Source organism: Penicillium canariense (assembly GCF_028826845.1).
Source record: "Penicillium canariense strain IBT 26290 chromosome Unknown utg000006l_segment0_segment0, whole genome shotgun sequence".
Classification (NCBI taxonomy): domain Eukaryota; kingdom Fungi; phylum Ascomycota; class Eurotiomycetes; order Eurotiales; family Aspergillaceae; genus Penicillium; species Penicillium canariense.
In genome coordinates this window covers 1,058,427-1,079,281 of record NW_026622733.1, presented here as the reverse complement: position 1 = coordinate 1,079,281, position 20,855 = coordinate 1,058,427, and the positions used below count along the sequence as shown (strand labels likewise).

The following is a 20,855-nucleotide window of genomic DNA, read 5'->3' as shown; positions in this document are numbered from 1 at the left end:
CTCGAAAGGCAATTATGGTGTGCATTGCGTGCAGAAGCAGAAAGGGCCGCGACCGTCCCTCCGCGCAGTGCACTGACCTACAGCTAATAAAAGCAGTGGTCCTGACTGGCCCAGGGTCCGTGTTGATTTGACAACGGTAATGGTGACGATCTTCCTCAATTCGGGGGGATGCGTATACCCGCTGGCTCCGCAACTCAAGGCTAAATTCTCCGATGGGCATTCGGGGATCCGATAGGACAGCCGCGCAAGTTCTATGGCCGGCCCTGAGGGCCTGAGGGGGCGCAAAACAAAATTGATATGTCAACCCAGGAGGAGCACGTTTTCCTGCTGTCCGTGTCCTGCTACGGCCCAGCTCGGTGGATCGAGCGCGCCAAAAGTACCGGGAGGAGAGGGTCCGCCGTGCAGCACAGCAGTCGGTTCTCCATACGGTGTGCCCATACACCCTTTGTGACTCAGGCTCAGGTAGGGTCGGACGGGCTTTGCTCAAGCTTCCGTTCTCCCTGAGGGATCTGCGTTCACCTGCTGCAGGATTGACATGCTGCATAAAAGGAAGACCGGGAGAACCCTCGACGGGAACGAGGCATCTCGCGCCTGAGTTCGAGCGCAACAAGCAACGAACGCGCATGCCATGAGGGGAATCATCGGGAACGGTGAGAACCGCAACAAGCGGTGAAAAGACATGCAGTGCTCGGTTGCGTTCGCGACATTTATCTGATCCTCTCCACCCGAAAGCCCCGGCGACCTCTCGCTGTACGGGGGTACTGCGGTTTGGGTGCCACAACAGGCGAGAGGGGTGGAGGGACGACGACTCTGGGTCGAATCGTCTCATGGTCTAGTCCCCTTCTGTACTTATTGCGTATGGCATGGGTTGAATCATTATTACGGCGGAGACTCACGGAGAGAGCCTAGGTCGTGCGGTTAGTGCTGAGGAGGAGCTAGCGCAGTGGAGCCTCGCCCGCAAATCGCCGATCTCGATAGCCCAGAGACTCACGAGGAGACGGGTTCACGATCTGGTCCGTCCTCAGATGCTAACTCGAGCAGATCGGCAAGATATCCCAAATTGCTGCCTTGCCCGTGTAGATTCGCCTCGGGGACGTACCGTCGGGAGAGTGAGTAGTGTGTATGTCGGTAAATGTGTCTTCGCCCGTGGGAAGCAAAATCCTCAGTCTTATCGTCTAAAGCCCATCGAGGGCAGGTGGGCATCAGGTGACTGGCCTGGCAACGACCCCGGCGTTGGGGACAGGAACATCCCCAATTGCGCCTGGCCTTCTCGTGGAAGATCCCCATCCGCCACATCTCGTTGCATTGCATTGCATTTGGCGGGGCTGCAATGCTCTTCCCCGGAGTCGTCGGCAGGCACGGCTCAGTCAGGTTCATGTCCAGGGACATAGCTCGCACAAGCATCCGCTCCCACGGCGACGCTCGATTCCATGCCATTATGTCATGGTGAAAGCCTCCGCATGGCGAATTGCAATAGGGCTGGTTGGTCGGTTTGCCTCCTCTCTCTTCCCCATTGACTCCATTTGCCCTTGATCGACGCTCTTCCTGGGGTGGGCGATGACCATGGTACCATGCAGGATGTACTGCATGCACTTCGTCCCGGGTACATATTACACTATGTCAGTCGGGATTGCAAGGTCGGCGCAGGTGGACGGTGCAGTGCCGTTTGAAAAGTTCGTGTCGATCGGTACCTGATCTCGACCCAACCATCCCTGCTGGTTTTGACCCTGGCAACCCCTCCTATCCTCCTACAGTATCTACACCCGCGACCTTGTGTTCCCCGGTCAGTCCGTTCCTGAGTCTGAGCAGGGATTGTGAATCCCGTGAGACCACAGCCTTGATCGCACAATGCGTGCCCCCGGTCCAATAGCCAAATCACATCCCTTGATATTCCTACGTTTCCCCCGAGCGACGTGGAGCGAAGAACGAGGGAAGAAGCAATTATGCGAAGGCCAGCCATAGGACAAGCGCCGATTGCGATCCTGACCGGTCTAGACTTCTTTCTTCGCCTCCTCCGAAATGACCATCCGCGCATCCCGGTCACCATCCAGACGGAGCCACCCCAATGGCTTGCGCCAGAGATCAGCCGAGATTCTCCCTCGATTCATCGGCCGCCAACTGCCGTCCGCCGTCTAGCCCTGTTTTTCATCTTACAGAGACGTAGTGCCGGGGCGCTGTTCCCTCCGCAAAGATGGCGTCAGCCTACTACTCGCCGATCTGATGGGTCTCCAAACGGGAAGGCGCAGAGCTCAAACCCTTCCCGGACAGGCAACAATATTGAAGGGGGCTTTTTTTTTCCTTTTTTCCCCTGTCATGAACGATTTTGACTCGCGCACACTAGCAAGAAAACCGACGGCAGCGCACAGGATGATTGGTGTTGAGGCCGAATCAGTGACGCCCGTCAGCGACGGTTGATTCACGACCCTGGACCGTCCAACCTGTCCAACATGCCTGAATGGTCGCACTTACTAGGCGATTTGTCAGATTGGTGATTGTTTCATTGTCAACCAGACACTGCATCCCCATTTCCGCCGGGGAGGGGCGCGGCCCGAACGCGCCGAGCATGCCCCCGAGTCATTGACTTGGACCGATTTTACATTCGTACCCCTCGTGGTTCTGTCGAACGAGCGGGGTGGGTTGCACCTGTCACCGGTTGATATCGCGATAATAACTCTGAGCATGAAAAAATTGAGTCCTAGGTTTTATGTCACCGCGAGGATTTGGCAGCTGGTCTGGTGGATGCATGGCAGGCCGCATCTCAATCATGGAACTGAGCCTGCGCGATATGCGCGCTCTTACCCTAGTACTCCGTATAGAATCATCCCAACCTCCTCGAGTCGTTCAGTATTGTATCCTGAGAATCCCTGTCTGGGTAAGCACCTAAGCCCAGGCTTGTTGGGCCAGGGGCTGCTATGCTTGGAAACCCCCGCCTCCTCCTCCTTCTCCTCCTCCTCCTCCTCTTCTTCTTATCATTCTCCTTTTTCCTCTTCCTCGTGCCCGCCTCCTGTTTAACTTTTGGCATCGGTTCCCTGGGTGGCCTGGGAAGATCCGTGCAGAACGAAGATCAGACCGCTGTTGACATTCTTGTTTACTGAAGGTTTCCGGCCCGTCGAGGACCGCAGTGGGTCTCGCGCAGGGTGGAAGTGGAGCCCAAAACGAGGGCTGTGAGTTAGCGCCAAAGCAGCACGATTGCATCATTGGGGAGGTTTCCCCCTCCTCGCCAAGAGGCCTCTTCCTCCCTGTGATAGGGCCATCCGCGGCGAGCTTGTTCGGCCCTTGTATCAACACGGTATCGTCCGCAGGCGAATGGCCGCGGCGGATTCGCCCAGTTGGGAGGATCCATGCTACTCCTCATTTGCCTATTTGCCGTATCATCTTTCATGGATGTCTAATGCGTTCGGATCCTTGATCAACCCAGCCAACCAGACGCCAGAAACCCGCCAATTCTCAAATTTACGGCAAACCTATGAGGGAGATCGGCACGTCCTTCAGAGATCCATAATGACCCAATTCGGTAACAGTCCCTTTAGCCCTAGGCCTGTCGTCCGGTCCATGGTCGCTGGCCTACACCGTCTGGCTGATGGGCGAGGCGGAGCGTCCAATCTAGGGATGTGCTCCTCCCCCCTTTCGCCCCCAACCTCCCTGATTCTGCGCTGATGGGGTTCCGAGGAGGGGGGCATATCCGGCCCATCCAGTCAGGCGCGAGATCATGGCTTCGGTCTTCCTATTCGCAACCTTCTATACCTACTATTCCTCACTACGACGACCGCGGCGGTGCTCCGTGCCCCAGGGGACATCACATGGGCCTGGTCAGAATGTCGATGTCATGTTCTCTTTGGTCGCTTTGGTACTCTGACCGTTGAGACCCTCGCCCTAAAAGGGACGCAATGAAACAATAGTCGGATAAGGCGATAGTCATGCCCATGCGTCCCAGCACCGCCGCATTGCGCCCTTCCGATCTCCAGCGTACGGACCATGCCCGGTCCACTTGATCGACCCGGTCGACACAGCGGATGTCATGCGGGCTTTAGGTTCAGCGGTTTATCGATCCGCTATCTGGCCCCCAGCAAATCATCCCGGATCGTGGCTCTTCTGGCTCTTCGAGCGAACTTGGCCTCGTCCCCACGGATGATCTGCTTGGCCTCGATAGCCGTGGGCGCAAATGGGTGGAAAGCAGGACGCCCGACAACGGCCAGTCATGCTGAAGGATCCGACAGCCGGCGCGGATCCGAGCCATGGTAGGAGGACTGAATGGCTCAACGAAAGAGAACAATACGCCGAACCACGGACACGCCGATGGGAGGTGGAGAGGCCCCGTCGCCCGCGCCCGGAGGGATCGTAATCGGCGGTCTCCATGAGGTACTGTAAGGACTATGATTTAGTGACATAGTTACATTCCGAAGGTGAATACTGTAGATTGGGTACCCAATTGCCTTGGTCGTACAGTCTTTGCTCCCAGCTCGTATATCCCCCACGTCCAGAAATCGGTGCATTCGGGGGACCGGTCGTCCGGGCCATGAGCCAGAGGAAAAACAAAATATCCCTCACCATGGCCATCACCTCGAGCTGCCGCATAGAGTATCAACCACAGGACCAGCTTAAGGCCCCGACTTCCCGCGTTGGCCCTCGGAAAGGGCTCTTTCCATACGATACGCCGTCCTGGTAATACACAAACCAGCTGCGAAAAGGGCCAGACGAGATGCAACCCCGACAATATAATCGCACGCGGGACCAACCAGACGCCGTTCCACCCTCGACTAACAGGGGTATTTTTCTGATTTTTTCCCCTCTCATAGCGCCGAAAACCTGAGCACTAAATGATTATTTTCTTTTTATTTTCTTTTTGATTTCTTCTGGTTCGGATGGCTTTTTCGAGAGGACCGGCCAATCACCGGAGGCCATCCGCTGGTTTCCTGTCGGGGCAGAAGGTTATCATGGATTTCTCCGGACTTGTGCCCTTCTCGTGCCAGTTGCAATCGAGATTCAACTCGTTTCTATTAACCCACGCGATTTGGATCGCCGTGCGGTCTCGGTGGCCCTGGTTTTCCTTTTAACTCTGTCCTTTGCCGTACCCGCATACCGCGCGCTCCCTCGACTCTTTATCACCGGGGTTCATGCATATTTGTATACTTACCCACCACCACCACATTTTGCATTCGCGGTCCCTCTCTGACTATCGTCAGTGATCCCCGCTAGCACCACTATCTCCAGCACCCCATTTCTTATTCTTCGTGGAACATTCATCCTCCGCAGGACCGTCGTCTGTGCTTCTATACGGCTCGCGGTAGACCGTGTGTGCATGCGTGTGTGGCGGAACATGCATCATCTTTCATTGTCTCACCTCTAGAAAACTGTCGCATTGTTCCACCCTCGGACGCTTCCATTATTTCCTTTGATTCATCACTCGCTCTGACTCGTGCGGGGGCCTATCAGCATTCGCGCTGACTCGGCGTCAACGTACGGAATCGCCGTGATTGTCGCCGTCCATGGACTCCTCCTCATCCGCCATGGAAACAGAATCCCATGGGGTACCAGACAGCGAGTTTGCGCATTCTCCCTGGGTCGAGCTGGGCACCTTCACCTCCCCGCAGCACTCACCGCCGATCCCAGAATATAGCGGGTTTGACTACCACCAGTCGCCGCTAATGGTGGATGCGACCTACGGCATGTCAATACCGCCTCCCTACGCCCCGATGCCGCTCCCGATGCCGTCGCATTCCTGGCCCAGCATGCTCACCCATCATCAATCACCTTTCCACGAATCCGGCCTGCCCCCGGCCCCAGTCCCCACCTCTGTCTCCCCCTCTGCGCCTGCGCCTCCGGTTCGAAAGACATCTACTGGAGGGCCGACGCCGCGCAGGACGCTTACCGACGAAGATCGACGGCAGATGTGTCTATACCATGAAGAGAACAAGCAGGCCAAACAAACTGATATTGGAGGTAAGATTGGAAATATTGCGAGTGGGTCTTCCAACTGAACTATATACTGACTGGTGTACGGGACAGCACTATTTGGAGTGGAAAGAAGGTAATTTGCTCCGTTGATTATTAACCTTTTGAATGAGAGTAAACCCTAATGTTCAATGACAGCACTGTTTCCAAAGTCCTGCGCCAGAAAGAGAAATATCTGAACCCCGATGATGGAAGTCGGTCTCCCATCAAGCGGGCCAAGGGCCGAGTCCCAGATGTGGAGAAGGCGCTATCGAATTGGGCCAGAAAGAATCAACGCGAGGGCTTCCCAATAAGTGACGAAATGATCAAGCAGAGAGCCTTCGTTTTCGCAAGCACCTGCGTGTGCCCCGAGGGCAATGAGAAGGTGCTGACCTCGAGCTGGCTGGAGAAATTCAAGCAAAAGAACAGCAGCCTGTTGGGCGCAAAGCCGCGAAAGGGCTCTTCGGACCGGAACGGCGAGCGCAGCGAGTCGGACAGCCCGACTCGCACCAACACCGATTCTGCAAACGAGTCGATTATGCACAGCCCTAGCGGACGTTCGCCGGTGTCTCCGGCGAATGGATTTGGCTCACCCCGATCTCCTGCGCGCAGCCAAGAGGGTGTGAAGAGAGAGCCGGTCGATGAACTTCCCGAGCTGACAGGCGGGTACCAACACGGTCATTCGAAAAGCACCACCTCCCTGGATACGTCATCCTCCGTAGGAATGACCAGCCCTACATCCACGCTTGTCTCTGACAGCCCCTTCACCCCGACAAGTCAACAACGACTCCCAACTTCTGGCGTCAACACCAACCGTCCCCGCAGCCAGACCTTCCCCCTTGTCCCGATTGACCCCAGTCTCCTGTCCGCCGACGAGTCGCAGTGCACCAAGCAAGAGCAGCAAGAGCAGCAAGAGCATCAATACGGCGTGACCATCCTGCAATCACCTCTAGAAATGGGTGAAGACGAATCCCGTGTTGCGATCAAGGGGACTGACCCCTCAAAAATGATCAAGCGCAACCGCAGCAACCCGGAGATCAAGACCAAGTCTATGCAGCCGCCACCGGCAGTCTCCAAGTCTAGCACCATTTCACCTATCAGCGCCCCTAGCTCTCCGACACAGGATGAGGCAAGACGTGCGCTAGAGCTCGTCATGAACTATTTCCAGCATCAGCCTGCCGGTCTTGCTGCTCAGGAGTACGTGACTATCGGCAAGCTGATGGAGCGTCTTGAGCTGGCGAAGAGCCAGCAGAGCACCCTGCTGGGCGGGCTGACCAGGATTGATGAACATGATGATGTTCCCCGCGTCAACAAGAAGCGCAGCATTCGTAACATCGGGTGAATGAAGGTTCATGGATGTCTGGGATGATCAAGTTTGTTTTCGTTTTCCACTCCACTCCACCCCTTTTCTCTCTGCTCATCTCTTGATTGCCCACTTCTCTCTCTCTCTCTCTCTCTCTCTCTCTCTCTCTCTCATGACCGCCATTCTGTTCTCACCTTCCCATTTTTGTGGTTCCCCCCTCTCAACATTCTACGCCATTTTGTTCGTTCTGGCGGGCTTCTCGATTTGCTTTCTGCTTTTGCATCCTGTATGAACTGAATCCTTTCTGTTCAATGTTCTTTGATACCAGCGCCGACTTTCGGCTTTCTCGGCGATATAACCCAAAAAACCAACAGGTACCTATCACACCATACACACAACAGAGGGCGACCTCGATCTTGCTTTGACATGGGGTTTGGAATTATGATTTCTCTTTTTGGCACTGGTATACCACGCATACAACCCTGGGCCGACAGACTGTGTCCACTGCTTCATGGGCTTCATGGATGGGACTCGGCCCCTGGAATTGGGTTTCTATTTGTGGAGTTGACTCGCGCGCTTGTTCGGTTTTTGGATATTTCTCTGCTTGTTTCTCCCATTATTTTCCTCACCAGCACCCTAGTTCGTTTGGCTTTCGCAACCGCCCCCTCCTATATTCATCCACACCAGTTGAACTTGGTTCTGATTTTCTGCCCCTCCATGTTTCATTTACCACCGTGTCGTTGCAGTGGAAATTCCTTTCTTTTTCTTTCTAATTCTTTCTCTCTCTTAATGCTCTTCTTCCTTATTATTTCTTTGCCCAATATTCCTTTCTCTCTTAAACTGGACCGCTCACGCGGAAAAGAACATTATTCGCTGGGATCCTTCAGATATACGAACTTCCAGCTGGACCGTCCTTGTCAGATTTTCCCCCTGCCTTTGGTTCTGTCTTCTGCTTACTAGTTTTTTCTTATTTTTACTTTTTATTTACTTTCCTTGCACTTGCCTCACGTACGGGATCAGGAATGAGTATTGAGGACTCTTCCTAGTGTCCACGCGAGACCCTGATACATTACTTAGTTACTAGTTACTTATACCCCAACCCCCGAATGTTCCAACCTGTTTGTTCTACGATGGACCTCACTTCCAATCCGGGTGAATTTTAGAGGAGTCACCCCCGTAGAATTAAGCATGTCTCATTAAAGTATGTAGGGATGGATATGCCGGAGACCGAAAGCTACACAATATGCTGCAAGAACAGCAACTCTACTGCTTAGAAGCCTCCGGGAACGGAGGCAACCCCGCGATCCTCCATTAGGTCTTCGATGCTGCGCTCAGTCATCTCAGGGAGGAGTCTGGCCAAGATGGTCTCAATGATAGAGTAGACCAGGTGCTTGTTACAGTACTCGTCAGCGAGGAGATCCAATAGATCGGTCTCGATGGCCTCCAGGAAGTACAACTCCTCCGGGTCAACATCGGACTCGTCGTCCTGCTCGTCTGTACCCTGGGCAGCGGGAGCATTGCCAGTTCCGTTGATTGGCCCTGGAAGGGTAGAAGCGGAGGACGACAGTGCTGACGTCTGCGACGGCTTTACAGTTCCCTTGCCCTGTAATGAAGATCGTTGGCGGCCCCCACCACCCTCATCGACTGATGAGGGTGGGGACGGGAAGCTGATGGTGGAGGAGGGTGAGTTCCCAGTGGCGGCGCTGCAGGTACGATCACTGCTGGCTGGCGGCGGAACGCCAAAGAGGGTTCGTGCGACAGTGCGCGGGATCACAGCCAGAAGACTAGCTGCACATCGCCGCTTAATAGCGGCGATCTCCGAACTAGATAGGCCATTTGTTTGTTCTGGCCCGGTTGACACATCCGCGGAGACGTGTTGGACGTGTTGGACGTGTTGTACGTTATCGATAGCCGGTGTCGTTACAAGTGTTGGCGATGACGACGATAATAATGGGGTAGGCAGATGATCACCGCCACTACCAACTCCAACCCCAACACTGCTGCTGTCGCTATGGCCGGTATAATCTTTACCAACTGTGTCGCTCGCATCCACTCCAGCGGCCCAGACACCTTCCGAAAAAGGCGTTGAAGTGGAAATCGCACTGACGGCGAGGGGGAATTTCCCGCCGGGCGTCGGGGTCTGAACGGACAACTGCGGAGCCGGAGCCCGAGCTGTTCCAGTATTCACAGCCGGTGCAAGGGCAGCTGAGCGGGTATTGGTCGGGAAGAGGGCAGACCGTGTTGCGAGAAGAAGGTTGGGCAACAAAGTGGGGGGGAGGACGTACTCCTCGATGGTTTCTTGGAGGAATCTGTGGAGTCAGCAACGATCGCTTCAAAATCATGACATCGGGAGAGCCGAGAAAATGACGAGCAAAAAAAGCATAACCACCAAACGGACAAAGAAAAAAAAAAGGGTGAAATCCAAGAAAAATCAAAGTATCCTCGACAGTGGAGCCATTGGCGGCACGTTATTCCTGCCTTCGTACGGGTTCAGACGAGTCCCACTGTTGGAGACAAGAACTCAGGATCAACCCGCACTGCGCTAGGCACTAGGGCCGCTGCAAGGGAGCGAAGCGGGGAGGGAGGCGGAGCACAATCGGCTTCGGCGTGGGTTGTGAGGAGAAGCTTGGGCCAGTTATTGGTGCAACAGGGATGTCACTTCCCCAAAAGCCACAGCCCGAAAGAACCTTGAGAGACCGAGCAGCGAGTGACCAGTGAATCCCGGGAAAATGGCGAGGCGGGCTTGTCTCCTGCGCCGTCCTGGTCTTCGTCCTCATTCTGCCTACCCTCTCTTGCAATGCCCCGGTCCCAGCGGGTAACATCCCAGCAGCGTACCTGGCGCACAGAAAAGCGGGCTTCATGCGCCAACCTCGGCCGGGGTGCCAATTCGAAATCTCACTACCAGGAATTTCGCTGATTGGATCCTGAGTGGGAAAATCACTAGCCTCAGCGGATGAAGCAAATGCTACTGCCGCTGCTGCTCCTCAACTTGATGCGCGTCCCCAAAGCAGTAAAGTTATCCATCTGGCCACAGATGCCCGTCGATGAAGGGGATCGGCAGGCGATTCCTGCTCGTGCGCGCGATTCGCCCCTCTTTTCGTCGCGGTGGAGTTTGTGGAGTTTGAACTGGTTCGGCAGCCCATTAACTTTTTTCAGTTGCTATCTCCCTGTTGTTTTCACTGCTTGTTTGTTTTTGCTCTTTGGGGCGGCGAGTCTGAGCCACGGTGAACAGCGGCGGTCAATAGATGGGCAGCTGAGCGACAGACCCTTCGCAGCGTTGAGATCCGCACAGGAGCGGCACGGAAAGGGCCGGGCCCCGCCGCTATCGCCAGAAAAAATGGGACGGAGAAAAGAGCAGGGGTGGCCTTGCCTGCTCTTTTCCCAGCTCGTCGCCCCTACGATGTCCATTGCTCGCTTGGACCAAGTCAGGGCAGCCAATCTCGCGCCAGCATCGCCCAACCGTAACGCCAGCCCGTAATGACCGTACCATCGGTCAGCTAACGCCGTACGGTAACCGTATCGCCCATATTTCCCGTATTGCTCCCCGCTGACGCTAACGCTGTCAAGACCGTTGCCAGCTGCGGGATCAAGTGATCGATGCGGCATGCGAGCAAGGCGCTTCGCCCTCACACCATGGCTTGCACAAGTGACACTTGACCCTCGTAGATCGCAGTTCGGGAATCGCACCGTTGCTCCACTGTCGAGAGTTTGCGCGAGGGGGGCCCGAGCCCTGAGAGGCGTACACGAGGAAAAGAAGGGGAGAAATACTCCGACATGAGACAATCCACAACCAGAAACCATAAGAAACATAAACTCACCTGTCAAGGACCCCCTCTGCGTCGCCGAGCCTGCCTGGTCCTGCCAGAATCAGGTGTTTAACGAGGGCAAGCAGCCCGGAAAGCCACGGCATTCGTTGCGAAATGCCCAGTAGTTGCGACATCATCGAGCACACCCGGTAGTCGAGAACCGGGCGCTTACCTGTGACTCCGCCTGACGACGATGAATCCAGGCCCTCCCTCTTGGGAAGGGCTGGCGTTGCAGCATGAAATGACACACCGGCTCCGTGCGAGTATCCCTGTCCTGGATTCGATGCGACCCGGAACAGACCCGTCCCGATGAAACGCAAGGCAACGTAACCAAGATAGATACTCTGGAGAACAGTCCATATCCAGATGGTGGCACGCGATTGGGTGGCTGGCGGGGATTTGGCCGAATTGTCTTCGTGTGGGAGCAGACCAAATCTCGCTAGTCGACTTGCGGCCACATCATTGACGGGGCCTGTATGCCCCGAAGTTTTCTGGCTCACTATCGCCGTGACTTTCGTAATAGCCTCCCAGAAGAACCATCCTTCGCAGACCCGGCCGGCAACTTCTTTGCCCAAGATCAAATCCGATAGGATGTCGCTCACTAGCATGCGTAGGCTGCTGTTTTCCAGATCCTCCGTCGGCAGAAGAACAGCGAGAGTCCCACTGGCAAGTAATCTCCGATATACGGCTTCGTTTTCAGCTTGCGCGCTGATCGTATCAGGATCGGTAGGGTCTGGGACGGGTGATAGGGCAGGATGGGGGTTCAATTCGTGGTAAAGCGCACGATGCGACGTTGGAAGTCCTGATAGGTGTGACTGTTGCTTAGCCAGTCTGTAGGCTAGACGGGATGATCATTCAAGGGTCAGCAAATCCTTTGTCTTCTCATTTCCCCTTGCCAGGATTGCCGTCTCAGGAAACAGATATCCAAGAGAAATCGGGTCTTACAGAGTATATGCGCTTCCAGCAGGGCGGGAATCTCATCCAGGGCCAACTGTGCAACATCTACCCGTCGCATTCGCTGTTCCAGAGCGCGTGTGCAATGTGCAACGACTTGAAGGACTTCATTAACAAGGGCCTGGTCCGACGTGATCTTCGAGTACCACGAGTAGACGAAGTCTTTGATAATTATAGCAAGAAGGGCATAAAGCTGACGATCAACGGCATTAGAGCTCGTGAGGGGGGTAACAGCTCTTCCGGCGGCACTGGAGATGCTGCGCCGTGACCGCTGGTTTGGGGGCAGAGGACGCGTCGGATCAAAGCAACAGTAGCCTTGTCGCTTGTAGAGTCAACCGGATCTTCTCGGATAGATTGTCGCGGCATGCGCAGTCTAGAGGACGGTCGTGTCAAGGCCGGCTGAACTGAGAAAGGTTGCGCGGTGGACCGAGAGCTTGAGATGGTTGGTCCAGCCTTGAGATGGGAAACCGGCTGCAAACCGGGGCGTAGAGAGTCATTCATGGCATCTCAAGGGAACAGAGCCTTTCTGAGTCTAGTTGAAAGGATATCGCAGAGTATAAGGGCCTCACCCTTTCTGGATGGACGCAGCGCGCAACTGTTGCGGTGACGGCGGTGTTGATGATCTGGAGCTTCCCAATTAGGAATATAGGGCTTAGGGCTGCGATAACAGGCTTATCGCGATGCGGGGGGCAGGGAAACGTGGTTCTGTTGTCCGGCCGTCCTACTCCATCAACACACTCCCCTGGGCGATTGAACATGTTATCCCGTATTGATAGCGCGGAGCGCATACCACTTTGGTTGGATTGTGATCCAGGTTAGTTTTGCCCCGTCTTGCCCTAGATCTACCTGCGCTAACTCCTATTGTCAGGACACGATGTATGCCATTCCCGTCTATAACAATCGAAGACCGAGCCATATTAATTCTCCTGCTTAGGACGCATTTGCAATCTTGATCGCTGCTCATCACCCTTCTCTGAACCTCCTTGGAATAACAACCATCCATGGCAATGCCTCTCTGGAGGACACGACCTACAATGCTAGAAGTATCTTAGAAGCCATCGGAAGGCCCGAGGTCCCTGTCTACCCTGGAAGCCGGAAACCATTCTCACGTCCTCCATTACACGCTCCGGATATCCATGGTAAGTTAAAACATCATTTGTTGTTATAGGGACATGATCATGATAACATTTAAATCGACTTAATAGGTGAATCTGGCCTTGACGGCACCGATCTCCTGCCTAAACCTTCCATCCCTCCGGTTACAAACGAGAATCCGATCCTGGCTATGCGAAATGCGCTCTTGGCCCAGCCAAAGGGTACCGCATGGGTAGTTGCAACGGGGACACTGACTAATATTGCCCTACTATTCGCAACATTTCCAGAGGTTGCAGGGCATATCCAGGGGTTGAGCATCATGGGAGGCGCTATTGGTGGAGGCTTCACAGATGCTCCCATGAGCAGGTTGCCTGGAGAAGAGTCCCGTATCGGAAACATCACTCCTTGGGCCGAGTTCAATCTTTACGTACGTGATGTGTTTTCTTTGCGTTATCATTGGCCCGATAAGGCTCCAGCTCACGAAGGGTCATGATACACATAGTGTGATCCCGAGTCCTCCGAGGCCATCTTCAGCAACCCAGTTCTTGCCCCGAAGACCACGATTGTCGCGTTGGACCTAACCCACCAGGTTCTCGCATCTCAAGATGTGCAAACCCGCATTTTGCATGGCGGGAGCGACGCATCGAAGCCGCCGACTGTCATTCGCCAGATTTTGCATGCCCTGCTGACTTTCTTTGCGGCGACATACGAGAAAGTGTTTGGCTTGACGACTGGTCCCCCTCTACATGATCCACTTGCAGTAGCGGTTCTCCTGTCGACACTGAACCCATCTTTTGCTTCGAAGCACCCTGATCAGGCCCTCAAATTTGACGATAAGGATGGAGAACGATTTGCCCTCAGCATTGTGACCGACGGTTGTCATGGCAAGGATGTTTCAATAACCGGTCAACTGGGACGCTCGCTTGCTACTCCTGTTGATGGCCCAGGTGTAGCTGTTCCGAGAGGTGTTGATCTCGAGGCATTCTGGACCATCATTTTGGACTGTGTGCAGCTGGCTGACGACTGTAATGCGACTCGCTCATGATGTATACTTTCTTAGAGATAGATTTATTACATTGACTTTATTACCTGGTAGATTGAGTGGTCATTCCGTGCGACTGTGAATTGTGGCGTGAACTAATGCCTTGATTTTCCCTGGCGTTAGCCATATTAAACTTGCTTCGCTCTTCCCACGCCAGTGGCGCAAAGGCCTGGAGTGGCAGTGAAGAATAGAGTATGAAGAGGCAGGCAGTTGGCCACTCGAGGTAGTCTACGGCAATTCTCATTAGCATTGCTTCTTAACTAACTCCGAGGCCAGATATAGCCTCAACGAGCCTTCGTAGAACATCATCCTGACCGAGTAGACCCCATCATCAGGGTCAGCTCCTCCAATGGCTACCGACCCAAAGAGGTATATGAAAGATCAGGTCGTCACCTAGCACGAACGGGTCCTGAGAAATGTGGGTAGAAACACCCGATATGTGAAGAACTTGATAACCTCCTGTTGGAAAGAGATTATTTTGTTCACTCATCTAATTTGGTAGTATCTCTCACATGTCCGCGAGGCCACTCCCTGGCAAGCTAGTTGCCTACACCAGGGCCATGTACCTACTCCTTCTCCTGGAGCATCTCCGGGGCCGATAAATGCGGTGATTTTCTCGCTTGTGGATACTACACGGTATGTGGATATGATTATATGGTAAAGAGAGAGCCGCTTGGTCGTGGGTCGACCACCGGTTTCCCGCGTGAGACTTGATATAATTTTCTGGAATGGCAGCCCTCTAGATAAATTTATATGAAATATATTTTTTAAGGGGCCCATTCATTATTATTTTGTAGACAATTGTATGAATATCTAAAAACCGTTGATTAGAAATACGGACTTCGTTCACCGTGGTATTGAGCTTGTTTCGCAATGACAACAGTTCCAAAAAGTATTCTCCAGATTTATGAAGCCTGCTTGTAAGAACCTATCGTGTGGGTGTTCAAAGACCGGAGTAAAGTAGATGTCGAGCGGAAAAAAAGAAAAAAAAAAGTAAGCAATGTTCCCTCGAACCGGAATCGAGCCGGTGACCTTTCGGTTATATGATAATCCATTACAGCCGAACGTGATATCCAACTACACCATCGAGGGTTTGATTGCGAAAGATTCGCTAAAACTGGCTTGATAAATGTGCTTGAATAACTTCCTTCCTGCGATATGTACAACTCACAGCTGCAAGGCTTTTTCGATCAGGGACTGCGATAACTTCAAGGCTTCTTCTCTGTGGAGCAAATTTGACACGGCTTTCTGATATCGGTAAGCCATTTTTTCTTTCTTTTTGTTTTTCTTCAAAAGCAACAAGGTCAAAGTTCCAGGTATGAATCTTTGACAAACACCTGATGATGCAAGGGGGCTCTGCACCTGATCATCAAAGTGTCGCCAAAGGTGGTACATGGCCGCGTATTTAAGTATTATTTGGGCGCCAAATTTTCACCCATAACATGAAGTACGACAACATTTTGAGAAAGCAAAATAGCGAAGTCTGAACAAGTCATGAAGCTGGTGTGGGGAAAAGAACGGGTCAAAAAAAAAAAAAGAAGCAATGTTCCTTCGAACCGGAATCGAGCCGGTGACCTTTCGGTTATATGATAATCCATTACAGCCGAACGTGATATCCAACTACACCATCGAAGGTTTGATTGCGAAGAATGAGACCGTCATTGCCTCATATGTTACCAGGTCATATCATCTTCAGCCCGCAAATACAAATGAAGTCTACGCTCTTTCGACCCTACTCCTGCAGCTGCTCACGGCGGCACTGGGGCTGATTCAGAAGGTGCGTAGGGAACCGATCGCTTCCCGGTGCGCTAACAGTACTGGTATCTTTTTACGAAGTAAAATATCTACGTTAAACGAGCAGGGGTTTCAATTTCGGGCCAAAGGGTTTGTTCGCATTATATGTTTTTCTTTCGCAGCCAGCATTTAATAAATATACAACGCTATGTACAGTCCCAACACAGCACAATGTTTCGGACTTTTACCACTCCCAATAGAGCCATCGGATCCAAAGAAGTTCTTGGGTTGCCAGGACTCAGTAGTTGAGCCACACGGCGCACCGCCTCCTCGTCCACTTCAATACCCAAGCCAGGGGTGTTCAAAGCGTCAAGAACTCCATCCTCCACATCGAACGCTTTGGAGTTCTTGACGTAACTGGCGAAATCAGACTCACCGGCATCGGTACTGTAGTGAATACCGATATTCATATCCTGGATAACGAAATTGGGGGTGGCCCGATCAACCCGCAAACAAGCAGCTAATGCAATAGGACCCAGAGGGCAATGGGGGGCAATAGCAACATCATAAGTCTCAGCCATGGAAGCGATACGGCGGAGCTCAGAAATACCGCCACAGTGGCTGATATCGGGCCGGAGAACATCAACGCACCAGTGGTATCTTCCAGGAAGCGCTCCACATCCCAACGGCTAAAGAGACGCTCGCCCAGAGCAATCGGGCAAGAAACCTGATCAGAGAGCTGTCTAATACCCTCGGGGTGCTCAGACAGAAGGGGCTCCCCCAGGAAGAGAGGCTTATGTGCTCGAAGGCTTTGGCCAACTGCTTAACCATGGGCTTGTGAAGACGGCCGTGAAAATCAAGGGCAGCGTCCATGCCAAGGGCCTTGACGGCCTTCAGGTGCTCAATACTCGACTCCAGGAGACGTGGAGAATCAAGCCAGCTGATGTCCTCCGTGGCATTTGAATTCCTGCTCCTGATGACCCTTGGTTTGATTGGCGACTTCTCCCGGTCTGTCGCCGCCAATCCATGCGTAGACACAGAGCTTGTTGCGGACCTTGCCGCCCAGAAGCTGGTGTATGGGGACGCCAATGCGGTTGCCTTTCAGATCCCAGGGGGCAATATCAATGCCAATGCCGGAGATGGCGGACATGAAGACGGGGCCGCCACGATAGAACGCAAGGCGCCCGGATATCTGCCAGATGTGTTCGATGTTACTGGAAGTAGAAGGATGAGCTCAACTCTAGGATGGAGAGCATATCTCTCCATGTAATTCATTGCATGCGTGTACCCACTCTGCCTCGTAGCCCTCAAAGCGCTCGCACAGAGTATTGAGAGTTCCCTCCACGGCCTCAGTATGGCCCTCCAGGGTGCTTCCACCCCAGCCAAACTGGCCCTCTTCATCGGTGACCCTTGACGAACAGCCATCGAGGCAGGACCCTAAAATACTCAATGCTCTTGATCTCCACCATATTGCCGTGCTTCTTCGAAGATTCTCCACCGGGTAGATCTGCCAGGGTGTGCCTGGAGGGGCAATTGGGAGGCAAACTTCACATTTGAAGCAAGATGAGAGGCTCGACAGACTCAAGCCAAGCTAAGAATCGCAGTTGCTTCGTCAGAAATGGAGATGGGCAGGCGGATTGCCGAATGATTACGAGACGACCCAGGGACTCAGGGATCATCAGCCGAGACATGCTGTCACCGCTCCAAAGGGGCTCGGGGTAGACTCCGGGGGCCCTGGAGCTCGGTCGGGATTCGCCGTGGCATTCACAAGCCGCATCAAGCAGCTCGAGCGGTCGGGCTCAGTGTGTTGTGGATAGCCCGGCGAACGGAAACTGGGGGTTTCCTGCGGGAAAGAACAGATGGCTGCATCTTACGTAGAGAGCTGCGGGAGCACAGTGGATGCGTTTGATGCATGCTTTGTTGACATTCACATGAACAAAGAACTATGTAGCTAGTTAGAAATCTAGATCATCACCCAGTTTCATGCTTCACGTGTCGGCGGAAGGGAACCAACGGACGTCATGTTGTGCGCCGCTTCTCCACATTTTTGGTGGATAAGGCCGCCGACCCAAACTCCGTGGCTTTGGCCTTGTGCGACCTATTACTTCTCCCTGGATCCTCCCTCCTATCCTACGCGCCATCCAAGCACCAGCTACTGCTGGATTCCTAGTGTGTCCGTGACATACTCGCCGGCTGATCCACCCACAGACTCCCTTACGGCGGACTCTCGGCCCAGCGTCCCTCCGAGGAGATGCCGCCTCCCAACTCGGCATCAGTACGTCTCGGCCTTCTCCCCCTTGGCCTCTTCACTTTTCACTCCGATCCGGTCTTTGAACCGCAGGCTAATATCTGAACTCTCTAGCACGGCACCCCGGCTTTATCACCCACCACACCCGCGCCCGAGCCGTTGTCGCAGCGATCGTCGATCCCCGACTCCCCGGTCCCTGTGGAGAGCGATAACGCCCATGACGAGAATGTGAACTTTCTTCGATCCCGCTCCTTACTGTACAACCCGCTCCTGCCGTCACTCAGCCGACATCGACGTCGGCGATACCAGACCTCACATCCCCGACAAATGGAAGACGAGGACCGGATGGACCTAGAGGACCCCAACAACCTGCGTCTATCAGTCGAAATCAACCGTCGCATCCCCATCGTTCGCCGCCAGCGCGATGAACCCAGGAATATGCCGAACTACGAGGGTCGCCGCTCAAATTCACGCTCGCTTTATGGATGGGCGCCCGGGTCAGATGACGAGGACGAGGACCCCCGTCGCGAAGAATCAGAGGATGATCAGATCCAACCCTTCCTCCATGCCGTTTCAGATCGCGACGCCGCATCAAGTCGGAATCGATATCGCCGACATGAGTTGGCTGCTTCCCCGCCCCCGATTGTAGCCGGAGATGGCCCGGCCGAGGCCTCGGGTCGATGGCTGAACACACCAATCCCGATGGAATTATTGCAGTCGACAAGGCGACAACCGAGATTAGCGAGAACTCGAACACTGGAAAACTTTCTCATGGACCGGTATACAAGTCGTTCCAATGACGAGTTTGAGGATACCGAGCAGACAGGGGGCTCGTCTTCGACAAGAGCGTACCGTTACCGCCCCTCCAGCAGGGGCGACTCCCATCGGGTTCTCACCCACGGCGACTTGCGCGCCCGGGCTGCTGCACATCGGCAACTGCATTCGACGACCTCCGGAGACTCGCTTTTGAAAGATACCATCAACTATCTCGATCGTCTTCGATACTCAAATTCCTTTGAGGAGAGCATCAGCTCTGCGGCTGCGACGGGCTTCATCTCATTAGAAAGTTTCTCGTGGAAGGACAGTGACTTTATTTTGGACACCAACACGATTGTGCCGCCAGCCACCTGCTCCTGGTTGCGACCTGGAGCGGTTTTCTCCGGCTGCCAACGGGCCGCAACGGCAGGGTGTTCTGTGTTGTCCCAGCGGGTACCAAGCCCCCAGGCCCCCAGCGACCCGGTGATTGTCAATGGGAGCGATGGCACTCGTATCAGCGTGTACACAACCACCGGACGACGGTATCTTGCCAACGCCCGAGATGAAAACTGGCCCGTCAAAGTGACCATCCACAACATCAACTACACGGAAATGACCTTGTCCGGTACAATGGAGGCTCATAACATCCCGGACAAGACTTCCCCTACCCACGATGCACACATTGTGACGTTCCTGGAGGGCGAAATAATCGACTTCAACAGGCACACGCTTGAGACAAAGAACTTCAAGGCGGATGCGGAGATCGATAGCACATACTGGCGAGAACTGCAGCCGTTCAAGGATCTGCCCGATCTCGAGATTGCCAAGAATCTCGTGAGCAGAAAGTGGATTACCGAGGAATTGGTCAAAGGGTGGATCCTGATGCGCTGGAAGGGTCAGTTCGCATCCAGTGTAGTCCATTCCGCCTGTTCTTTACTGACATGATCTTAGAGCGATGCTTCATTACCCCGACAGACTCGCGTCAAGGTCTGACCATTTCTGGATTCTACTACATTTCCCTCCGCCGTGAAGATGGCCATATTGAGGGGCTTTATTATGACCCCGGCAGCTCGCCTTACCAGCAGCTGTCTCTGCATCCGGAGACGGCGAAAATGGTCCGTCCGTCGTACAATTTCCGGTAAACGGGACCGAACTGGTACACCGGTAGGCCTCCTTTCGGACGCTCGTTTCTGCCTTCTGCTTTGGCGGCATCAATACTTCCTCTCGGGATATAATCAATTGTAACTTTGGAGGGGTTGCAAGGCTTGTGCCTTGCTTCGGCGTTTTGGGGGAACCTTTGGGACGACACTACACATGATCAATTCATCATTGGCCTTTGTTAAATTATTTTGCATAGCTGGGAGGAGTTGCATTTGTCTATTCAGTCTACTGATGCTGTATATATCATGGAAAGCACCCGCGTGGATTTGTTATTCCTGGTCAAGTTACCTTTTATCTATGGGAAAAACGCGTTATTTTCCACACCGCCAGCATCTCTTCCAGATACCAGTGAACAAACTCCTTGTCCCAGTCAGCCATCTTCCTACAATTGGGCTTGGCCTGCATTATCTGCTCGCTTGCAGTTGCCTGCAGGGCGGCATAACTCGGGCACCCAATCCACAACGTAATGAGAACCACTATCTCCCACCAACCCACCCTGCTAGCAATCTGGGGATGCGGGGAGACGATTGGAGATGGCGAAGGCGATGCTTTTTTTGTCGCGGGGGGTTCACTCCACCACAACCTTCACTACATGGTTATGCGAAGCCAACCCGTCAGTGTGGATCATCGCCAGGCATCGGCTGCGCGGCGATCCGTCCCCGCGTGTACCTGCCCGATCCCGCAAAGCTCGCATCTTCAGATCTTTGCAGACGTTACATGTGGCCCTGTCGATCACTCCGTTAATTCCTGGGCGCTGTGCGGTCTTGTCATGCATTGCAGGCCATCCCTGTTGGAGAGCGGTGATGGTGTATAGCCCGGCATGTT

General features: G+C 53.8%; 6 protein-coding genes across 6 annotated transcripts; 4 read left to right on the top strand and 2 right to left on the bottom strand.

Moving 5' to 3' along the window:
• Window positions 1-5,486: 5,486 nt before the first annotated feature.
• On the top strand, window positions 5,487-7,273 carry N7482_008372 (uncharacterized protein; the record flags this gene model as incomplete). Its single annotated transcript, XM_056690496.1, has 3 exons — window positions 5,487-5,940; window positions 6,007-6,028; window positions 6,091-7,273. 3 exons carry the CDS (start codon window positions 5,487-5,489, stop codon window positions 7,271-7,273), a joined length of 1,659 nt encoding a protein of 552 aa, XP_056540261.1.
• Window positions 7,274-8,504: 1,231 nt separating this feature from the next.
• N7482_008371 (PXA domain-containing protein) lies at window positions 8,505-12,495 on the bottom strand (the record flags this gene model as incomplete). The annotated part of the gene is made up of 4 exons (XM_056690495.1): window positions 8,505-9,543; window positions 11,053-11,878; window positions 11,986-12,187; window positions 12,244-12,495. The coding sequence occupies 4 exons, from the start codon at window positions 12,493-12,495 to the stop codon at window positions 8,505-8,507; spliced, it is 2,319 nt and encodes a 772-aa protein (XP_056540260.1).
• A 255-nt stretch (window positions 12,496-12,750) lies between these two features.
• Window positions 12,751-14,134, top strand: N7482_008370 (uridine-cytidine N-ribohydrolase; the record flags this gene model as incomplete). Its single annotated transcript, XM_056690494.1, has 5 exons — window positions 12,751-12,808; window positions 12,863-12,870; window positions 12,929-13,133; window positions 13,200-13,516; window positions 13,592-14,134. 5 exons carry the CDS (start codon window positions 12,751-12,753, stop codon window positions 14,132-14,134), a joined length of 1,131 nt encoding a protein of 376 aa, XP_056540259.1.
• A 1,540-nt stretch (window positions 14,135-15,674) lies between these two features.
• On the top strand, window positions 15,675-15,970 carry N7482_008369 (uncharacterized protein; the record flags this gene model as incomplete). The annotated part of the gene is made up of 2 exons (XM_056690493.1): window positions 15,675-15,908; window positions 15,947-15,970. 2 exons carry the CDS (start codon window positions 15,675-15,677, stop codon window positions 15,968-15,970), a joined length of 258 nt encoding a protein of 85 aa, XP_056540258.1.
• Window positions 15,971-16,071: 101 nt separating this feature from the next.
• N7482_008368 (mandelate racemase/muconate lactonizing enzyme family protein) lies at window positions 16,072-17,334 on the bottom strand (the record flags this gene model as incomplete). The annotated part of the gene is made up of 5 exons (XM_056690492.1): window positions 16,072-16,554; window positions 16,616-16,864; window positions 16,920-17,079; window positions 17,158-17,274; window positions 17,312-17,334. The coding sequence occupies 5 exons, from the start codon at window positions 17,332-17,334 to the stop codon at window positions 16,072-16,074; spliced, it is 1,032 nt and encodes a 343-aa protein (XP_056540257.1).
• Window positions 17,335-18,116: 782 nt separating this feature from the next.
• On the top strand, window positions 18,117-20,011 carry N7482_008367 (GID4/VID24 family protein; the record flags this gene model as incomplete). Its single annotated transcript, XM_056690491.1, has 3 exons — window positions 18,117-18,140; window positions 18,228-19,764; window positions 19,821-20,011. 3 exons carry the CDS (start codon window positions 18,117-18,119, stop codon window positions 20,009-20,011), a joined length of 1,752 nt encoding a protein of 583 aa, XP_056540256.1.
• Between the last annotated feature and the right edge of the window lie 844 nt (window positions 20,012-20,855).